The 23596-nt window shown below is 36.5% G+C and overlaps 1 protein-coding gene across 1 annotated transcript in view; it reads left to right on the forward strand.

The window, feature by feature from the left end:
• Positions 1 to 22590, forward strand: part of LOC142350387 (neuronal acetylcholine receptor subunit alpha-6-like) — a 48687-nt gene extending 26097 nt beyond the window's left edge. The window contains exons 3-4 of the mRNA XM_075402235.1: positions 7447 to 7869; positions 22056 to 22590. Of these exons, the coding sequence (XP_075258350.1) occupies positions 7447 to 7869; positions 22056 to 22408 (776 nt within the window). The 3' untranslated portion in view covers positions 22409 to 22590. The remainder of the gene's footprint in view (positions 1 to 7446; positions 7870 to 22055) is intronic.
• Positions 22591 to 23596: the final 1006 nt, after the last annotated feature.

The raw sequence follows: 23596 nt of genomic DNA on the forward strand, positions 1-23596 counted from the left end.
GCTGAAATATTAGAAACAACAATTGAATTAAAAGTACATAATAATCAGATAATAGCTAATGATTTTAATGGTATCAATAATTTGTTTTCGCGAATCATTTGTAATTTTTTGAGATTTTCTGTATCTTTCGTCCGTTTCTATGGCTTATTGTAGCCAAAGACAAGTCCTTTTGGTTTTGTAATAACATTTTAGTAGTTTGTCAAGGTTTATTTAGTTAAAAGCTAATGCTTTTTTAGACTTTTGAAATTTCTTGGTTTAAACAATATTGAATAATTTTTGAATTTCGCCTCTTTATTCGTTCTCTTTGTCGATTTGTTACTAGTATCATTAAGAAAGTTTTCCATCTGCATCTGCTGTATAGTTAGCAAAAGTAAATTTGTGGAGTTAAGGTTTTATCTGAATGCATTTTGACGTTGTTACTAGGTGCTTTTAAATTTTGATATTTAGTTTTTGCCGTGAAATTTTTGTTTTGCTAATTTCGTTGTTTTGTTTTTTTCTCGCAGTCTTTTTAACGGCAGATCTTGTTGGCAATGTAATTAGGCATGTCATTATATAATTCAATTAGTGGTTAGATTGTGTAACGATTGTTTTAAACTCAAATAGCTATTTTTGTTATATCGTCATTTGGTTGACGATATAACAAAAATACCATGTTGATAAGTAAAGAATGTTGATAAGCTCGGGTAGGAACATCATGTGCAAACGCATATTAACGATCCTCTTTGTTTCCTTACATTGAAATGATCGAACACGCTATTAAAGTTTTAGTTAACTTTTTGATAGATCCGCACACGGTCTTTTCATACCCAAAATCGGCAAACCACTGTTTTTTTTGTACCCATCAGTTGACTACGGACGTTTTTTAACAAAATTTTGACGTTCATGGTCCTTTCTTTAGTCACATCACGGTCCTTTCAATCCTTATGTTGGTCTTTTTCAATGCTTTTCAAATTATTTCGATTTAGTATCGGACCTTCTTTTCATAGCCAAATATGGCCAACCACTGTCTTTTCATAAAGCAAAATACATTCTTTGCATAACTATAATACGGTCAAACAACCCACAGATTTTCCATGGGTGGTTTCTAAAAAAAATGGTCGACATATTGCGGGCCCAGACTTTTATTGGTCGTATATTGGTCTATCCCAAGTTGAGGTGCCAAACGAAAGTGACCTCTCATCAGACAGTTCCAGACCAAAGTAATCTTTTATCAGAACATCTTAGACCGATATACCCTCTGATCGAACTCGAAGCCATCTCTGATCAGACTTTCCCAGACGGAAGTGATCGCTGATCAGACACAAATCAGACCACTGACCAGACTTCTGTGCGAGTTGGCCAAGACCAACTCCAGAAAATTGTCCGGATGAAGACCTCTAATCTGATTATCTAAAAATCAACATTGGCACGGAGTAGACCATTTTCTAAATTGTAATACGGAAAGGCCCAGATTTTTTCCCGACCATTGTCCAGATGTTTTTGCGCTCAAAATTACGTCTGATGAGACTATCGTAAACACAAAACTTTCTTCGGATCAACCTAGTGTCTACTCGAACCCTCCTCTGAGCAGCAGACTCAAGTGCGCTCAAAAACGCCTCTGATAAAATTCAAATGCGCTTGAAATCGCCTCTGATCAGACTCAAGTTCGCTCAAAGTCGCCTCTGATCAGACTCAAGAGCTCCTCAGATCCAACTCAATTGCACTCGAAATCGCCTTCGATAATTTTCAAGTGAGCACTTGAATTCATCTGCTTAGAGAATGCTTTTAAACAGAAACTTAATACGGCTATAATCTATTCATTTCATAAACACCAATGTTTTCCATTTAATCAGCTAAGGAGAAGACAATCTTAAGAGTATTGCTAACGAAAAAAAAACAGGTTGTTGAAAAAAATCGTTTAGTATGCCGTTGGCGTTTGTTCCTGAATAGTTGAGTTTAGATAGCTTTCCATAAAAAAGTTCTTGATCTGTGCAGTTACTCAAAATTACTGGAAAGGGGACCGGCAGGTTCTATCAGCCGGGCTCATTGTTCTAATCATCCCTAGCAGATTCTCTGATCACAGTGTCGTGGTCGATAACACGGGTCAAAGAATTCAATAAGTTGAATTTTAAATTAAATTTTGAACTGAAAATATACAAAAATTAGCTTGTATTTATAGTGGTTATCTATGCGAAAATATACAGAGAAAATTTAGATTAGCTAAAAATATTTTACATGATTGGCATGTGAAAAGATCTTAACTCCGAATCCCGGAGGTGATATTCTATTTTCATCAACATTTCATGAGAATCATATATGGCTTGGGTACAATCGAGTTCATTAGTTGAAGGTCAGTGGATGTTAGAATCAGGTTTCTGTTGGTGGAAGAATTTACTTCTGACATATGATTGATAGGTCAATAAGATAATGATAGCGCCAAAACAAAATTAGAATTGAGTTTAGTTTTGTAGCCATTACTTATCGACACAGCAATAAAGTTCGTCAGGTAAGTTCTTCTTTCGTTCTTTGAAACTTTAATAAAACTTCTAAGTTTCTTGATGTTTCATTGAAACCATCACATCCTCCCTCTTTTTTTAAGCAAGTTTGTGGGTATAGGTTCTCCAAATCTGTCAGGTTGTTTTCTGTTCCTGGTTGATGTTCGTGAAAGCTCTGAGGTTTGGGTTGTTGGTGCTCTGCAGATGATGTGGCTGCAGAAGCTTCATCTTGATGTGAAGGTCCCACATCTGTGTTCTGAGGTTGTAGTTCTGATTGAGATATGGTCTCCTCCACTGCTGGTTCAGTTTTCACATTGTCCTCGTCTAGTCTCGCAATTTGGTTGTCGCTCACTAAAATAGTCCGTGCTGAGTTTTCAGGCTGTATGAAAGATGTGTTCAGGCCCTTCCTGATGATGAAGGTAGCAGGAACTGTATTTGTCTTTTCGTTGGCCTTGAATAGAATGGGTTCGCACAAGTCGAAATCTGCTATTGCTGGTAGTCTCACTCTGCGTCCCAACAAGAGTTCAACTGGAGTTTTGCTCCTCGTCTTTGAAGTGTTGCGATGTGTCATCAGTGCCCTTTGCAGGAATGCTCCAAATGACACATTAATGTTTGGACTCCACGCTTGAAGTGCCCGCTTCACTGACTGAACTGCTCTTTCAGCTAGTCCGTTAGCTCTTGGATGATAGACGGGTGATTCTATTTTCTTAATTCCCAGTGATTCACACCACTGTTTAAGGTCACCACTTACAAATTCAGGACCATTATCAGAAACTAAAGTTTTTGGTATTCCCAATCTTGCAAAGATTTGACTAAGATATATTTTAACTGTTTCTGATGTTCTATTTCCCGCGGGGAAGGCTTCTATCCAACCAGAACCCGCGTCAACAATTACTAATATATTGCCTTGGTCCTTAACATAACCCCAGTCCATGTGGAGCCGTTCCCAAACGTCGGCTTCTGGCCACGTAGAGACTGTTTTTCCCAGGCTAGGCCTGTTCAATTGACAATTCTTACAATTACTAACAAAGTGTTGAACGTCTTGGGTAATGCCAGGCCACCAAGCTATCATTCTGACTGATGCCTCAGTTGCATTCTTTCCGGGATGTGTCTCATGCGCTTTTGCCAAAACCAAGTGTCGTAGTTTGGGTGGAATGAAAGGAACAACACCTCTGAAGATGATTCCATTATGTAAAGTAAGTGCATCTTTCTGTTGTTCAAATCCTTTTTCCGCTTCAGAACATTGTTTCCAATTGCCGCTTTTGATTCGTTTCATTATGTCCTGGAAGAGTCTGTTTGTTCCAAGTTCAGTTTTGATTTCTGCTTGGGTCACCAAATCACTCTGAGCGAAGTAGATGTTATTGATTGCGAAGCACACGCGATCGTTGTCGGATTCGTCTTCGTCAAAATCCATTCTGCTCAAAGCATCTGCATGTGGTATCTGTTCCCCTGGTGTGTACTTCAACTCATAGTCGAAGCCCATTAGAGCTATTGCCCTTCTTGTGATTCTCGCTGATGCTGTCTTCGGGATCTCCTCGTCTGGTGCAAAGAGATATTTGAATGGTTTGTGGTCAGTCTGTAGGGTAAATCGTCTTCCAAGAAGGAATTGCTTCAATCTTGTGACCACAAAGACAATTGCCAGTGCTTCCCGCTCTATGTTCGAGTAGTTTTGCTCCGCTGGAGTCAATTTTCTCGATACATATATGACTGGATGTCCTTCTTGCGAAAGAACCCCGCCAATGGCTTTTTCAGAGGCGTCAGTAGTAACTGTTGCTTCTTTTTGTAGACTATACGGCTGTACTAGTGGGTTAGCACATAATTCATTTTTTATGTCTTCAAAAGCTTTTTGTTGCATTTTTCCCCATGAGAAATCGCTATTTCTCATGTTATTTAAGGGTAGCATTTTTGTTGCAAAATCAGGAATCATTCTTCCGTAAAAATTAGCTAGCCCAACAAACGATTCGAGTTGTTTATTGTTAGTTGGTGCTTTTGCATTTTTTATTTTTTCAACATGTTTGGGATCTGGTGCTATTCCCTCCTTTGAAATCGAGTATCCCAAAAAGCTAACGCTATCGACTGGTTTTGAGTTAGATTTTTTCTCATTAATAGTAAAATTTTTCTCACGTAGTCGACTCTTTACTGCAAGCATTCTCTTGTCGAACTGCTCCTTGGTGGTTCCATACACCAACACATCGTCTTGAAAGATCACAACACCTTTGATTCCTTTGAGTGTTGATTCTATACAATTCTGGAAGATTGAAGAAGAGTTTTTCAATCCCTGAGGTAGTCGGCACATCTTGAACAGTCCTTGAGATGTGTTGATTGTGCATATATCTTTTGCTTCTTCGTCAAGTTCAATTTGATAGTAGGCATCTGAGAGGTCAATTTTGCCAAAGTATGAGGCCCCATGTAGGTTATGGAAGATCGTCTCCATGTCTGGTATTGGGTAGTCCTCATCCATGACCTTTCCATTGATGTGCACTTTCAAGTCCACGCAAAGTCTCAGTTCTCCACTCTTCTTTCTCTGCCACACCACTGGAGATGCATTAGTGACTCCCCCTGGCTGTACCGGTTCAAGGATGCCTTGTCTGACCATTTGTTCCAGCTTCTCTGTGACCTTGTCTTGAAGAGGTAGAGGTATTTTTCTGGCTTTGCAGAACATTGGCTGTGTTCCTGGTATCAACTTCACATGAGCTTTGTAAGCCTTCACAGCAGGTAGGTGCTCGGCTGTGATGTTGTTCACGCCGTGCTTGGGTAGAAGGTCTCTACCAAGTAGTCCAAATTCTTTATCAGACTGCACAACTGCAATTTGTTTTTGAGTGAGCCTGCTTCCGTTCCACTCAACGTCACAAGTAAGTGATCCCAGAAGCGTTAATTGATGACCATCATAAGCTTCAAGATGTCTTATCTTACCATCCAACTGAGGTTTACCAAGCTCAGTCCATATTTTTGATGATATCACTGTGCTATCTGCACCTGTGTCTACCTGCATTTTTACTTTGCAGTTATTTATTGAGATGTATTCCCATGTCACAGACATGCTAAAGATTTTTTCTTTAGTATAAAACATTCCCATCTCCGATGCTGGAGGTGCTTGCTCTGAAGAAACATTTTCTTCTTCGCAAAAGTTATTCTGTTTATTGTACTTACCTGGGTTTGCTTCTACACATTTTTGAGAAGCGTCCCACCTTTTCACAGGTGTTGCATTTCTTACTTAGCGCTGGACAAGGTCTACTAGAGTGTGGCTTACCTCCACACCTAGTGCACATGTTGCTGTTTCTATTAGCCGTAATTTTTTCATTTGGTTTTCGAAAGGTCTTTTTGAAGTTGAACCCAACTTCTTCTTTCACCGTAAAGGGCTTATTACCTGATGAAGAACTCGCAAAAGCCATTGCTTGACTTCTGAACTGTAAACTCTCGGTCATTTCAGTAACCGACATTGCTGGTTTTGCTTTAATACCGTCTAGTAGTCTAAGTTTTGCTTCAGGGTCCCTCAAACCTGAGATAAACTTTATTTTTACCAACTCCTCATCGGGGTTGGCCGCTGTTTTCAATTTTTCGAAGTCACAATAGCGTGCTTCTTCTCTAAGACGTGCTATGAAGTCGTCGTCTGACTCCTCTACACCTTGTATAACGGACAGAAATTTAGCCCTTTCTGCCGTTACTACTCTCTCTTTCGGAGAAATATAGTTTTGAATCGCCAATCTGATGTCTTTATACGGAGTGTCTATCAAATTCCTAGGACTTATTAAGCTCCTAAGTTTAATAATTGCATCTTGCCCGCACATACTAAGAAAGAGATTGGTTACCTGTAGGTCCTGTACAGTACCATCGGTGTTGACCTTGTCCTCTTTCTTCTCTGCGCGACATTTCGCCACAAAAGACATAATCCACGCAGTAGCTGATTCTGCATTCTGTAGATCCAAAATTTGTCCGTCTGTAGCTGGTCTAGACACCATTGTCGTGGTCGATAACACGGGTCACAGAATTCAATAAGTTGAATTTTAAATTAAATTTTGAACTGAAAATATACAAAAATTAGCTTGTATTTATAGTGGTTATCTATGCGAAAATATACAGAGAAAATTTAGATTAGCTAGAAATATTTTACATGATTGGCATGTGAATAGATCTTAACTCCGAATCCCGGAAGTGATATTCTATTTTCATCAACATTTCATGAGAACCATATATGGCTTGGGTACAATCGAGTTCATTAGTTGGAGGTCAGTGGATGTTAGAATCAGGTTTCTGTTGGTGGGAGAATTTACTTCTGACATATGATTGATAGGTCAATAAGATAATGATAGCGCCAAAACAAAATTAGAATTGAGTTTAGTTTTGTAGCCATTACTTATCGACACAGCAATAAAGTTCGTCAGGTAATTTCTTCTTTCGTTCTTTGAAACTTTAATAAAACTTCTAAGTTTCTTGATGTTTCATTGAAACCATCACACACAGCGCTTCTTTGTTGCTTCTCGGCACAGACAACGTCTCTCAGTCTAAAATTTTACAAAGATATTTAAAGAAAAGCGCTCGAAATGTTTTTGGATCAGATCCAATTGTGCTCGAAATCTTTTCGAAAACTTATCTGATCGAAATCTTTTCTTGACTAATATGCGCTTAAATCTGTCTCTGATCAGAGAATTCCAGACCGAAGTGACCTCTGTTCAGACCAAAATCAGACATTTTTAGTTTTTTGTGCGTTGGAACCAATTCCCAGACCCTGTAATTTTGGTCTGGAAACACAACGTGTACCTGCAACTTGAGTCTAATGATCAGAGATCACTTCTTGCTGGCTCCTCGACCTGAGATGCATGGTCAACAATGCTGACACATATCCATCTACCCATGATTGACCCCACACAATTACAATCGATCGGTATATTCATTCCCGATATCGGTCGAGCACGATCTTTCCATACTCAAGCCTCAATTATCCGCCCGAATGTCTAAAATAAGCTATGTTTAGGAGCAGACAGTGATGAAGTCCTTGTGAAAGAATATACCGAAAACGATCAATGGGAACTAATTCGTCCGGTGAAAGTAACGGAAAATCCTGTGCTATGTCCCGTCGAAAATCTAACTAATCGTCGTTATTACAAAAGCTTCAATGTAGCCACAATTCGACTCAGACGGCGTCCACGTTTCTACATCTTCATTTTAATTATTCCGAATCTTCTTCTTTACTTACTATCGACGTTGGTCTTCTTTTTGCCAGTTGATTCAGGTGACAAGTTGTCCTACATTGCGACTATTTTATTGGCTGAAACCGTGACTGTCGGAACCTTGAGTGACATTTTACCCTCAAGTTCGATCAAAATTCCAATGTTGTTGGAGTTCGTGATAGTGATAGTTATACATTTGACTTTGCTGTGTGTCGCGTCAGCTTTGAGTAAGTACAAAGAAACGAGGAGGCTCTTTTATTGTGCATATTTGTCTATTCAATAATCTTCCGAACCCCTCTCATCATCATCAAAAACATGCTCAAAGAAAAATATTAATATTTTGCAAGAAAAAAAATTAGAAAATCATTGGCTTCTAGATACAATGAAGATTGGTTTACTTTTCATTACCTAGAAGATGACCAAATCTTATCATCAAAATTGCAAGAAATTGACAAAATCGCATTTATGCCACCAGTCGAACATTATCAGTGAAAAAGACATACCGACCTTCCATTTAATTTAACCTAAATTTCGTAAAAGTGCATAAAATAGCCCTTAGGAAAAACAAAAGCACAAACGGAATATTGACGCTCCAGTGGTATCAGTTAAAATTGGCTTTGTTCAGTCGTCGCAACTGTTGACCAAATTAAAATGCAACAGTACTAAATTTGATGAAATCAAAATTTGAAAAAGTACCCCACATTGAAACAATTGGCACTCTTATGATAACTTACAATTTCATAACATCAAAATTGTAAGAAACTTTAGAGGTTGCATTGGTTATGTATGTCTTCTAAAACCTGTACAGTACAATTGCTGGTATTTTATGTTTTTTAGCCGTAAAGTATATTTGATTCTGAAAATATGGAACATAGAAAATATCAGCCGACTCAGAAGCTGAAAAACTAACTGACTAGCATGTGTTTAGTCATCATATGTGCTCATTTTCAAAAAAAATGTTTTGGAAATAATTTCGTTGTATTTGAGCAGCTTCGAAACATGCAAAAAGTATTCAAGATAATTTTTGAAAAGTTATGAAAACTAACAATTTGAAAGCTATGTACCAAATGGTAAATAATCCCAATAACCAATTCAAAAATGACGTAAGAAAATGTTCATGAAGAGTTGACTCATTGGTATTGGACTGAAAAGACAATTAAATTAATGTTTATATCCATAAACTCTTCTGTAAAGCAATCAGTACTGTGTGATTGCAGATTTCACAAAAAAAGCTGCGAGACATTTATCAAAACAGTTTTTGCTGCCACTAAAAAAGCGGGTGTCTTGTGTTATCAAAAACAACTTAATTTGGGTGGGGGTTATTGTTCGAATGTGCTAATAAAAAATGTTGTTTGTTATTTTGATTTAGATTAGATATATTAGTTTCCTTTGATTGCGAGTGTTTTGTATGATTGTAATTTGTGTTGTGTGGCTCGTGTCGAAAATCACTTCCGTTCGTTTTCGACAAAAGAAGTCTTGTCAGTGACATCCTCGGCCCCAATTGTAAGATCACGAATTGTTGCTGTACTGTATGATATCGGTGTAAAATCAGCAAGATAAGAAGACAAGATAAGATAATCGATCGCAAATGTAATAATCGGAAAAGGAAGTTTGTGAGGAACTAAAGGTATGAGCGACTGAAAGGGGGAAAACGAAATTGAGCAAAAGAATATCCCAAAAATAGTTTGGCATGCAATGCTTGACTATTGATCGCAAAACTTAGACATTTGATGTGAAACTTTGCAATAATGTAACTTGTTGCATCAACTTTTGGAGACGACTTGACTTACAATTCTATACCTTTTCCTATTGAAAACTAAATTATACATCTGCTCGTGAGAACGAGAACACAAAATAACTCATTTGTTTATTAAGACTTTGCTTAGCTTGATGACTGGTCTTACTTTCTCGCCATGTGGAGTTCTCAGTTTCACGGAGGGTACTACACCATCTGAACCGGGGTAAATTTCTATAACTTTTGCAAGAGGCCAGAGACCTCGTGGCGTGAAGTCTTCAAGTAGCCAAACCAAATCATTTACCTTGAGGTTTTCAGAAGTTTTGTTCCACTTCGACCTTGTCTGTTGATTAGGGATGTATTCGCGAAGAAATCTATTCCAAAAATGCGAGGCTAGTTCTTGAGCAGATTTCCATGACCTGGACACGGTGATCTTTTGCGTTTCGAAAAGACCAGGAGGGTAGTTAACTGACGCTCTTCCGAGTAAAAAGTGGTTAGGCGTGAGAGGCAGAGGATCGTTAATTTCACTCGGGACATTAGTTAGAGGTCTAGAATTCATATTGGATTCAATCTCACATTCCAGTGTCCACCAAAATATCATCTGAAAGGGTTCTTGACCCAATTACTTTGTACAGAGATAACTTGAATATCTGCACTAGGCGTTCCCAACTTCCACCGAAGTGTGGAGCCGCAGGAGGGTTAAACACCGACTCAATTTCGACCTGCATCAGATGCAAATGACTTGCAAAATCATAGGAATTTCTAAGGCTTGCAATACTGGATTGCAAAGAGTTATTTGATCCAACAAAAGATTTTCCACAATCGGAAAAGAACTTTTTTTGTTTTCCTCTACGGCTTACAAAGCGACGGATGCAATTGATTGTTGAATCTGTTGGCAATTCGACAGCAAATTCTAGATGGACAGCTAGTACTACTAAGCACGTGAAGAGGAGTATGTATCTAGGCCTGTTTCTTCCATGTTCTTTAACTGGAAAGGGTCCTACGAAGTCTAAGCCTGTGGTTTGTAAAACTTGATGATTTTCTCTTGGTAATCTGAACTCTGGGAGGTCCGCCATTTGGGGGGCAGCTACTTCTTGGATCATACGTCTGCATGGAATGCATTGTCTAACTGTTTTTTGACTACCGCCCTGCACCTAAGAATCCAATAGAGTTCCATTGATAAACTTCTAGTTTGTTCTGTGCCACAATGCATGTCTGTTTGGTGAAAATGTTTTACCATTAGTCTAACACTCTGATTATTTCCATCTAGTATCAACGGGAAGCGCGCAGTTTCTAGTCTCAATGCTTTAGACAACCGTCCTCGAGCACGCAAGTGCTGGTTATGATCGACGAATGGTGATAAAGATACAATTCTACTGGTAGATGATACTGCAATACCTTTTCTTAAGTTCGAAATTTCCGATTTAAAATCTTGATGCTGGGCACTTTTTATCAAGTAATTGTACGCTTTTGTATAGTGTGCTAGTGACAAAATGCATTCCTTTTTCCTGCATTTGTCTGCAAACAAGAAGCAAAGCGCTCCAACTCTAAGTAAACGATTCCAGTTGTTGAAACGCGATATGTCATTTTGGCATTTCAGTTCTTTTATTGGATCTGCCATTATAATTTTAACATGTTGAGCAGAAAGTAAATCTTGTTTCGGCCACGTGTTTTCATTTTGAGACAAAAAGGATGGACCTAATAGCTAACGTGAGTTGACATTCATCTGGTGAGCGGGATTTCTGGTAGACGAAATGTAGAACCAATCTTGGGCAGAGGAAACGTCTAAAATTTTGGCTAGTCTGTTAGCAATGAAGATCCGATGACGAATCTCAGGAGTCCGTACCCAATACAAAACGGTCGTGCTATCAGACCAAAAAACTTGTTTATGGATTTCAATATCCATCTCATCTCTGAAAAATTGAGCTAGTTGAGCACATACCGCAGCCTGTAGCTCCAAATTAGGAATCGTCATCCGTTTTATTGGCGCAACTCTTACTTTACCGATCACAAATGCGACTGAGACCGATTCGTCAATGTGTTCAATTCTTAGATAACTGACTGCTGATAATGCTAACCCGGATGCATCTGTGAACGCGTGTAGTTCAATCAATGAAATCGTTATCTCGTTTAACAATTTGCGAGGAAGATGTACATCCTGAAAAGACGAAAGTTCTTTTTTCAGATTCTCGAAATCAGAATTCTCATCGAGCTGTAATGGTTTGTCCCATTTTGGACCGTGGTTCCATGCTGCTTGGAGAACTTTGCGGAATCTTATTGTAAAGGGGGCAATAATTCCTAAGGGATCAAAGATGGAAGCAACAAAACGAAGTAGTTTACGCTGACTCGTTTTTTCATCGAGTTTGATCTTACGGAACAATTTTCGCTCTATAACAAATGTATCTGCTTCTGGAAACCAGGGCAAATCAAGAACCTTATGACTTTGTGGTGCGGATGTTTCTGGATTGAGTCGGATATCCGGATTCAGCTGGTCAAGAACTTGATGACTATTTGAATTCCACTTTGTCAGATTGAAGCCACCAGTAGCAAGAACCTTGCAAGTGTCATGTTTGTAGCTTCATTTGGACTTGATACGGCAACAAACAAATCATCCATGTGAACGTTCCGCTCTATAACCTTTTGAACACTTGGATATGTTTTTGCATTGTCCTGAGCAGATCTTCGGAGCGCGTAAGATGCTATGCAGGGTGAATCTGTTGCCCCAAAAATATGACTTGTGTTTTCGTAAGTCTCTATGTGTCCACTGTTGGTCCAGAGGAAGCGTAAGTAGGGTCGGTCTTTAGGGTCAACTTTCACTTGCATGAACATTTGTTCTATGTCTGCGCACAGGGGCAATTCGATTCTCACGAAACCTCATAATGACACCAGTTAAGTTGCTGAGCAAATCTGGTCCTTTCAGTAAATTAGAGTTGAGGGACTGACCCTGGAAAATGCTGGAGGCATTTGCAACTCTACGAACCTTACCAGGTTTATTTTCCTTGGTCAATGGGTGATGAGGCAAAAAGGAGACATTATCTGTTAGAGATTCGGAATCATGCACTTTAACAACGTATCTTTTTTCCAAGTCTGCGTCCAGAGTAGCCGGGTACTTTTCCTTTAGTATCGGATTTTTTGAAAGCTTTCGATCTAAATGGTCAAGTTGTTTTAATGCTAACCATCTGTTGTTTGGAAGAAATGCACCTTGCTTCCAGAGGAGACCTATTTGATAATGATCGTCAACAATTTTGGTTGTGGACTCTAAAATTTCAATCGCTCTTTTATCGTTTTCCGACAAAGCTTTTCGGGGCGATGCAATGCCCAAGTTTTCCACTTTCATCCAATCTTGGACCAATTTGAAAAGAGCCGTCCATATTAGGGCAATTTTGCACCTGAGTATACTGTACAGGTGTAGACTCATTGAAAACTAAATTCGTTTTACCGGCGCACGTCCAGCCTATGGAGTTTCAACGCCCCATGGGGCATTTTTGGACCTTTTATAATTTGTTTATAGTGAATCAAGTCTAAGTTGTCAATGCCTATAATAATTGAGACATTGTTCCGTTCAAGTTCAGGAAAATTTATATGACTGAGATGATCATAATTATTGCACATAGCGTTTAGTTGAGCTACATTCACTGCGGACATGTTCAAATATGGTACTGCCATAACATCATTAAGTCTGACAGGTTCGACTGAGCTATCTATTGGCTTTATGTCAAAGCAAACTTTGGAGCAATCAATTTCCTTAGTCGTGTGATACCCACTTATAGGCATTTTACCTGTTTTTTCGAGGTGAAGACCAAGTACTTTTGCTGTTGATTTCAGAAGTAGACTTTGACAGCTACCGTTGTCTAGGTATGCGTAAGTTTTCACAGACTGGTTTCCATTTATCAATTGAACTGCCACAAAAGCCACCTGGCCTGTTCCAACAAATTGCACTGGTTTAACGTTTGAGTTGCTTTTGTTCATGAAACTATTGTGCAGAAGTGTGTTATGTCTTTTGCCGCAGCCTTTTGAGCGGCAGACGTTTTTGGAATTGCATTGATCTACATGATGATGTCCAAAACAATTGAAACAAAGCTTTTGCTTCATTATATGATCTTTCCGTTTTGGGGGACTCAGTGCTTGGAAATGTATGCATTTGTAGAGGTATTGGCAATTGTCATTGTTAGGACAACTAACGCTTTCTTTCGTCTTAGACTGAAATTGCCCTTGTTCCCCGTTACTCAGCAATTGATGCTTTGAATTCGGATTTTCATTAATTCTAGTAGAGTGCGACGTTTTCCAGGCCATTTTATGAACACCAATGTTTTGAGAAGATGGGAGGTTTGAGTTTGTTGGTAAATCTCGGCATGCTTTTGCATAGTTTAGGAGCCACTCAGCAAGCGCGCTTAAAGATGGCTTTGTCATGGTTTTTTCTAGGACGTAACGGTTCCATTCGAGTCTGACTGGATTTGGTAATTTTGTTAAAGCTATGTTCATGTAGATTGTGGAGTGAAGATCATGAATAAAACCGAGTTGTTGAAAGATGTCGACAAGCGTTAGAAGAAACGAGGAGTACTGTGTATAACTTTTTGGATTTGATAAGTTTGGATTTCTAAAGTTCGATAATTTGTCCAAAAAAGCATTGACAATCCTCTTTGAATTGCCAAAATGTTCTTGCAGTCTTGATAGAGCTGCTGCGTATAAATCTCCGTTGCAACCGTAGCCATCAACTAGTGCTTTAGCTTCTCCTGTGAGCAGTGGTTGCAAATGGATCATTTTTTCAGCTGACGACATGGGTGATTGGTCGATAGTTACTTTGAAAATGCTATACCATTTTATCCACTTCATTGGATCACCGTTGAACGTTTCAGCGTGCAGTTTCGGGACAGATTTTTGGAAGCAGACTGACATCGAGCTGGTTGAACATTGGTTTGAGCTTTCCGCGTTTAGAAGTCCTCGATGATCGAAGTTATTGTTTGATGCGTTGCGATTTGTTTCAGGGAAAATACTCTGAGGAGTGGGCCAATTGAAGGAATATGCGTTAAGCAATGACGATGGGGCGGCGTCAGAATCAAATAGTACGCTGCTGGGTGCAGAGAAACTGACATTGTTGTTCACAGCGGGCGCTGATGAACTGACTGCATATTGCTCCTGATGCTGATATCAAGACGAGGTTGAACTGGGTTAGTAAATTGGAAATTAGAGATGTCCGGCGGACAGTTCGGTCTTTTGGTGACACCAACAGTGAGACTGAAGTCCTCTCCAGTATTTATCTGTGACTTCCTTTTGACATATTTTTTGAAATTATCGATACACTTTTTAACTTCTATCTTAAGACGACTATGTTAGCGAGAACAATTGCTCTGTACTGATGGATCAATCAAGATTGTTAATTGAGACACTACGGTTTCAAGTTTTCGCTGCTTCTCTTTTATCTCTTCGACTGTTTCCTGTAGTATTTCAACATCTTCTGATTCATCAATTGAGGAGTTTAGGTATTCAAGGTGAGAATGTATATGTCCGTTATCAGCATTTTGGAAGATTCAAGCATCTTCTGTTCTTGAAGTGTTTCTGGTTTCTCTTCAGAGAGGCTCTCTGTTGGAGCACTAGAACTTTGATGAAGATTCTCCAAGATAGTTGTTTCTCTCTGGTCGCTATCAGAGTTAGCAGTTGACCGAGCGTCTACCATGACTATAACGTAGACTGTTTTCTTTACCTTGTTGGAGAAAAGTTTTTGGTTTTTGGTTTATGTAACTCACACCAGATAAGCAACACCAAATTTATTCTCAATTCCTGGCAGCTTGACAATTATCTGGTACAAATGTTTTCTACGGGCTACTTACCAGCGCTATCTGTGTGTTTCTACATATACCAGTTACCTACCTGTTAAATTCTTACCTGTTACCTGCTACCTAACTGCTTAAACTTATACAAATCAAGGAAACTTATACAATAAACTTATACAATCTTATACTAATTAAGGATTGTTAATAATCCAACTAACTAACACTTGCTACCTACCTGCAAACTTATACCAAACTTACCTACCTAGAAGCTCCCAAAATTTACCTGCCTAATACCTGCTACCTACCTGTTGCACTTTGTACCTACTTATACCTAAGTTTTAATTACCGGTAACTTTGTTGCTGGATACTTGCAATCTACCTGTAACAGCTTTTACCAATAGGTCCACACCTATTAGTGAAATGCAGAAAGGTTGGGATAGTAATCAAACTCGGTAGTAGACGAAAAGCAAAGATAGCGTGAGTGGTCTGGAAGAAAAGAGACCGGGGAGTTTGGGGCGGATAAAACCCCAAAACTGGAAAGCGAAGGAAGAGCGTGGGGTTGGGAAGGCAACCAACCTGGGGGGATTTGGGGCGGGTAAAACCCCTAAAACCGAAAGCAAAGAAACTGCGGGGGTTTGGGAAGCCAACCAACCTGGGGGATTTGGGGCGGGTAAAACCCCAAAACCAAAAACAGAGCGCGCGGGTAAATAATAAGATAAATTTTTAAAGACTGTCTTTTGGTCTTTTGGATCTGCTTTCAGTCTGTTGTGATGTTTTTCGAACCCTCTTGCTGTTACATTTGGACTGTTTTTGTAAAATTTCTAGATCTTTGGATAGTTCTGGGGTTGAATTCGTTGCCTGATGTGGTTGGGCGTCAAAATATGTTATCAAAAACAACTTAATTTGGGTGGGGGTTATCGTTCGAATGTGCTAATAAAAAATGTTGTTTGTTATTTTGATTTAGATTAGATATATTAGTTTCCTTTGATTGTGAGTGTTTTGTATGATTGTAATTTGTGTTGTGTGGCTTGTGTCGAAAATCACTTCCGTTCGTTTTCGACAAAAGAAGTCATGTCAGTGACATCTTGAGCATTGAAACAGTTTCTATCAAAAAGATGCATTGTGTCCACAGAGCTCTAAATTAACGATGCAGAAAGATTGTTGTACTCTTTCATAAAATTAACTTTCAGAAAAATCGTGGCTTATTGCTATCAACAAGTAAGCCCTTTTTTATCTTTACACCGTGCTGGTTGAGTCTGAACACCAATAATTGCTGTTACTTTTTCCAGCTTTTGCTAGGTTAACGTTTTTCATAAAAATTTTACTTCACCAAAATTTTGTTTTTAGAACTCCTTTAATTTCAAAGCAGTTGTTCAAAGCGAATGACCAATAAGCAAAAACCGTGAAATAAAAACACTCATAAAAAATAAAAAAAGTCCTTTTTCTCAAGGTAACTAAGTAGTGCAAAACAAATAAAAATGCCCACTTGATTTGACTTACATATGGTTTTGCCAAAAAGTTGAGCAACTGATGACAGCTGACAAACACAAAGTTGGAAACTTAGCGGTATAAAATTTTGATTTGGTTCACAAAATGTCTATGTTTACAACAAAAATTCAAATGACACATTGAAATTTTAAAAAAAAATACGGCGAAAAAGATACTTCGTCGATAAGCCCTGAACTTTTCCTCTAAGAACATTTTTGAAAATGACGAAATTACAAAGATACCGTAGATATCTTTCAACGTGAACTCTATCAATTGGTCAAAAGAGTCTGAACAAAAATACTTTATGAAGATTAGGCTCACGCATTATATGAGGTATGAAAACTATATAAAATTTATGAAATAAATAGGAAGCTAGATCATATCAGATTTGAATCTTTTCAACTTAAACAAAATCACTCTCAATGCAATCTTCTATCTCACGTTTTTTGAACCATCTCCCAAATTTCTCATTTTTTCGATTAATAAGAAGAAAAAGTTTATAAAAAGTAAATATCATTTTTGTTAGGACAGTTTTTTTTAACTATATTTTTGGAAGCCGTCTGGAAAGTAATTTCTCAAAAATTTTGACAACAATTTGGACAAGGGAAAATCTCTTCAAAAATTTTTTTTGCAACGAAACGTATCAATTAAGAAAAGTATGGAAATTAACTCAAACACGGCTAGAAAGCGCAGCTAATGACAATTTGGAGAGACCAGCAGTTTGAGTTTTATTTTTGCAATCGTATTTCATAAGGGACAAGAATTTCTCAAAATCACTATGGTCTTAACAAGAAAAGTGTTGAATCGGAGTTAATTAAACATGACACTGCAGGATTAACCTGAATTGAATTGTCCGGGTCAAAGTTGACCAAGCATGTAGTTATATTTTGTTTTAGTTTGTCAAAACTTGTGATTGAAAAATTTTTCGGAATTAGGTTACACTCAAAAACTCGGCTATTTTGAAAAGAGATTGGCAAATACTTTCATCAAAATGGCTCAATTAAGAATTGCGGAAAATAAGCTACAATAAGATTTTAGTTACAAAACTTTTTGGTTTCTTGTTGTGAATTTAACTCGATTATGCCTAATTGGAAAACTAGGCGACCAAGTATGTGGACTGCTTTCAGCAATTTGACGTAATCGAAAACCACTTTTGCCTGATTTTGCGGGGTTATAATTTAATCGTTTTTTTTTCAAATGGGTACAAGTCAAATTAAGAGAAATGCTTAAGATTAAAAAAAGTTCTTTGTTTGTTCTGCTAGCCTTTCTTCCCACAATCTTTTGCTCATTTTTTCCGGCTACAAAACCCATTAAAATAGTAGTGCAAAACTTCAACCAAAAAATATAAAAAGTAACAAGGCGGCTCGTTAATGAGCGTTTGCTCATGATGTTCCGACCCGAGCTCATCTACATTTTTGACGTAATTGTCAACCAAATGAAGAAAAAACAAAAATAGATGTTTGAGTTTAAAACATTCGTTACACAGCCTATCTACTAATTGAATAACATAACGCCATGCCTTATTACAGCGCCAATGAGATCTGACCTTAAAGAGACTACAATACAAAAAACAATTAAAAAAAATTAGCAAAAGCAAGAACTTCACGGCAAAAACTGAATACCTAAATTTAAAATCACATAGTAACAAAGTCAAAATGCAGTCAGATAAAACCTTAACTACTCAAATATAATTTCTACTAACTATACAGTGGACGGACAGTTTTCTCAATGAGACTATGTACCAAGACAACAAAGAGAACGATCAATGAGGCAAAATTCAAAAATTAATCCACATTTTTTAAACCAAGAAATTTCAAAAGTATGAAAAATCATTAGCTTTTAACTAAATAATTCTTGATAAATTCTTAAAAAGTTACTACAAAAGCAAAAGGCCTTGTTTTTGGGTAGTTCAAGCCTTAGAAACGAACTAAAGAAAACCTAAAAAAATTAGAAACGATTTGCAAAACACAAACCATTGCTACCATTAAAATCATTAGCTATTATCTGAATATAATGTATTTTTAATTCAACTTTTAATTCCAATAATTCCGCTGGAGGAATTATACTGAGAGATTAAAAAAGTTTATTTTGGCCACATTTGTAAACCATTGGGGTCTGTTATTACGCGATTGTTCTGAAAGAAGAGAAAAAGAAGCGCAAAAAATGACCACTCAAAAAACGTTTGTAAAAACGCATATTGTCCAACAAGCAAAGCATCGGTGACAAATAATATCAGTAAATATGTTATTTTTTGGAATACAAGAAATTGGTTGCGACCTCTCATTAATGGAAATAGGTTACAATTTGACAAAAATAACAACAAAAACTGAACAAATTGAAAAATATTTGAAAATGTATATCATAAACTTTAAGACTAAAGTCTCTAAACTGACAATTGATTCGGATAACAACATTAATGCAATCCTCAATTACCAGCCTAAGAGACTTGTCAGCAATTTACGGCTACCTAAAGAACAAAAACAGGCAAAAACAGCAATTTCAAGAAAAAATTGAGCGAGAAGTGCCGAAGGCATTAAAAAAGTGAACTTTTCACTGGAAAATTTTCTCTGTTCAATTAATTTTTAACGGCAATGGGAATTTTCTTTTTTATCAATATAGTTTCAAAAAATCAAATATGCACAAAGACATAGAATAACGAAATTTTTGAGAAAACTCGTAGTATCAACGCCATTGATTTCAACGGAATCCACCAATTACGCTGAATTATGACTCCATGGGACAACAAGTTTCTTTGCCATTCATTATTGGTCAATAAGACCTTACAACAAGTTATTGAAGATGAAAACAATGACAGAAACAGGCGGAAACCAAAATTCAGTAGAAAAGTGCGAGAAGAAAATTTCGAAGCCATTTAAACCATTAGCTTTTCTCTGAAAACTTTATCTGTGATCCACTGAAGGTCTTTTCCAACCCAATGAAATCAGAGTAATAATTGGATAATTTCTATAATATTTGGATAATGCCATAAGAGTTCAAAAGTAACCGATATTACAAAAATATCCAAATTTTTTTCAAAAAAAAAATTGAATTCTTGTGTTATTGAAGTCTTATAATCATTAGTTAGAAGATAAAACCGAAATCGAAATTTATATTAGTTTAAGTAGAAAGCAAGTGAGTTCTGTCAATACTGAAACTGACTAACAGTTCAAAAAAATTTTAAGATTGGTTAATGTTCAAACAAATTTTCGAAAAATTATTTTTAAATTCTTAACAGCCATTAAATTCTATAAATTTCAACGGACGTCAATAAATACGCTCAAATATGCTTCAATAGGAGTATGGGTAATTGTTTCATGCACAGGTGATCAATAAGACATCACAACAAGTCTTATGACTATGAAAACAACAATAAAATTAGGCAATAATCAAAAATTCAGTAGAGAAGTGCGAGAAGAAAAGGTCTAAGCCATTTGAAACCATGAGCTTTTATCTGAAACATTTATCTTTGATCTACTGAACGTCTTCTTGAAGCCAATAAGAGCCGTCAATTTTAGGATAATGTGATAAGATTTCAAAAGTAACCAAAAATACGGAAAAATTCAAATTTTTTAGAACTTTTTGAAATCTTGTGTCATTGAAGTCATATTACTAAAAGTTAGCAGATAAAACCGACAGCTTGATCAAATTTGGTTACAGTACGACGAATGAGGGTGTTGTCATCACAGAGACTAACTTATAGTTCACGCCAATAAGTTTATGATTGGTTAATGTTCGAAAAAAAATTTCTAAAATATATTTTTAAAGTCTTAATGGCCATTAGCTGTCCACTCAAAGCACTAGATATGCTAACTTAAATCTAATTACGGAATACATTGCACTGTTAGTCAATGAGTCCATGCCATAAAACTCCAAAAATTAGTAAAACCTCACAAAGAATTTCAAAATTTCATTCAAAATTACGAAAACTCAGATTCGAATTTAAAAAATCATTAGCAAATTTTTGAAAACGATTTTTTTGTTCATTGGGCTTCGTTTGACTGTAAAAGATTTTTTTCATTAACCGAACCTCGATATGAAAAGTGACTTGTCTCTAGGTGACTTAAAATGTACAAAAGTAGAAAAATGTTGATAAAAGAGCTCTCAGATAGATTTCGAATTTTTTGATATTGAAGCTCCCTATAAGATTTCAAAAGTAACCAAAAATACGGAAAAATTCAAAATTTTTAGAACTTTGAAATCTTGTGTCATTGAAGTCATATTACTAAAAGTTAGCAGATAAAACCGACAGCTTGATCAAATTTGGTTACAGTACGACGAATGAGGGTGCTGTCATCACAGAGACTAACTTATAGTTCACGCCAATAAGTTTATGATTGGTTAATATTCGAAAAATTTCTAAAATATATTTTTAAAGTCTTAATGGCCATTAGCTGTCCACTCAAAGCACTAGATATGCTAACTTAAATCTAATTACGGAATATATTGCACTGTTAGTCAATGAGTCCATGCCATAAAACTCCAAAAATTAGTAAAACCTCACAAAGAATTTCAAAATTTCATTCAAAATTACGAAAACTCAGATTCGAATATAAAAAATCATCAGCAAATTTTTGAAAACGATTTTTTTTGTTCATTGGGCTTCATTTGACTGTAAAAGATGTTTTTCATTAACCGAACCTCGATATGAAAAGTGACTTGTCTCTAGGTGACTTAAAATGTAAAGAGAAAGTAGAAAAATTTTGATAAAAGAGCTCTCAGATAGATTTCGAATTTCTTGATATTGAAGCTCCCTATGAGACCAGAACTAGTCTTTTTTATCGCCTTTAGTCTTTTAGGAACACAAAAATGGTTCATTTTTGACAAGAAATTTAAGTTTGAAATACTATTTTTATAGAAAATATTTTAATTTGAAGAAAAATCACACAAAAGGGAAGAAATATCCCGTGTTCACACAAAACTTCAATCCTCGATAACTCCTCGAAAAAAAGGAAAATAAAAAAAATCTGTTTTATTTTGAATTCTACGCTGGACCAGCTTTTTAATGATACTACTCGCATTTCTCTGCGATGAATATATCGACCGGTCAAAATTGACTGAACAAAAAAAACTCATTTGAGTATATAGTTCCTCCCCCCCAACAAGTGGGGTCGGAACAATAAATGCCTCATTTTGCGGTTTTATAAATTAACCGTTTTTTCAAATGGGTACGAGTCAAATTAAGAGAAATGTTTGAGTTTGAAAAAAGTTCTTCGTTTATTCTGCTAGCCTTTCTTCCCTCAATCTTTTGCTCATTTTTTTTCCGGCTGCAAAACCCATTAAAATCAGTAGTGCAAAACTTCAACCAAAATATAGATAAAGTAATAAACTAATCTTTTTAGTCATATGAACATGAGAAATTGAAGAAGCAAAAGAATTGATTTGAGTTGATTTGAATTCAAATCCTACGGAGTGTTTTTAGCCTCCAGCGTTACCCGAAGAACAACCACAAACCGAGCAATCATGCGCATCACTTCTTGGAAAATTTGGGACTCTCTTGGACTACAAGAGCGGAACGCTGACTTAACAGAGAGTACTAAGCGAAACGAGGAAATGATTTCAGAGCAACGGCCGAGGAATTTCGAGGTCGGAAGTACTGACAATTGCAAAATGGTCGATACTAGCGGGAATACTACTAACAAAGCGCTTGTTCCTGAAATAACATTGTCCCCGTGGAAAACGTTCGCAATTATTTTGGATCGAATTTTTCTTATTACCCATTCCGTAGTGATAACTGCTGTGCTCGTTTATTACATCACATTAATTCATTCATAACAATTTTCCGTCACAGATTGAGATGCAACATGAATATCATTGCACGTCATTTCATACCACTGCACGAAATGTGAAAATAAAATTATATTCTTTAAAAATGAGTGCAATAAAGTTTTAGCTTTGGACAGCTTCTATTCTGTTTCATTTACGATATATAATTGAAAAATTTACAGTAGACACGATTTTTCCCGCATTGGAACAATTGAGTATTGAGTTAAAAATCGATTTTATAGCGGTTTTCATTAATAAAATGTTATCAACAAAATCCCTTCTACGGCATCAATCTGGGACCATTATAACGATTTAAATCCTCTTAAATCCATTTACTTATGTTGAAAAAAATGGATTATAGTCGTTTAAAGAACATTTGAAATGGATTTAAATTGAGCTACAAAAACTCCATTAAATAGATTATTATCTATTTTTACTATTGTTTCTCCGCACAGTGAAAAACGTTATATATTTTTAATTTTAAATTAACATTTCATTTATTTTGAAAGTTTCAATATAAAATTTCAAGTCCATCAGTTTTCCATCAGTTTCAGTCCTTCCACTCCATGTAATACCTTCGCAACAGCAAGTCCAACGGTTCAACAGGTGCCCAGATGAAGAAACCGAAGATCTGCATCTAAAATAGAGGACAAAATGCTGTAAAACCTAGAAAAATTTTCAAATAGCGTAAAATTAGCAAAATTTTTGAATAAAATAATGGATTATACCTGCATAGAAGATGTCAAAGGTAGATTGAAAGTCAAAGGCAGGTTGATTTTTTTTGACACATTTTCGTCCATTTGTCGATCTTTTTTGGACGTATTTTCGTATTTTTTTGGACCCTTTTTCTGCTAATGTACTACATATTCGATAGTATATAGTTTTTTGTTCCTATTTTCAACTAACTTTTGTATATTTTTGAAGATTGACTTACTGTTGTCCAGGTCTTTTCGAGATGGTGTGACTGAAATCAAAGGATGACCGAATTAGTTGAAATGAAACTTAAAAAATCCAAATTGACCTAAATTATATATATAACTAACCGATATTTGGTCTTTTGATGATGATGATTTGGGCTGTGATGTAATAAATCTCAATTTGAATTTAGAAAGAAAACATAGTAAAACCAAAAAAAGTAAAGCCAAATTTGTTGGATTGAAATTACAACATCTTTAAACGACGAAATCATGCTTGATT

Source organism: Convolutriloba macropyga, chromosome 12 (assembly GCF_964194025.1).
Source record: "Convolutriloba macropyga chromosome 12, txConMacr16.3, whole genome shotgun sequence".
Taxonomy (NCBI): Eukaryota; Metazoa; Xenacoelomorpha; order Acoela; family Convolutidae; genus Convolutriloba; species Convolutriloba macropyga.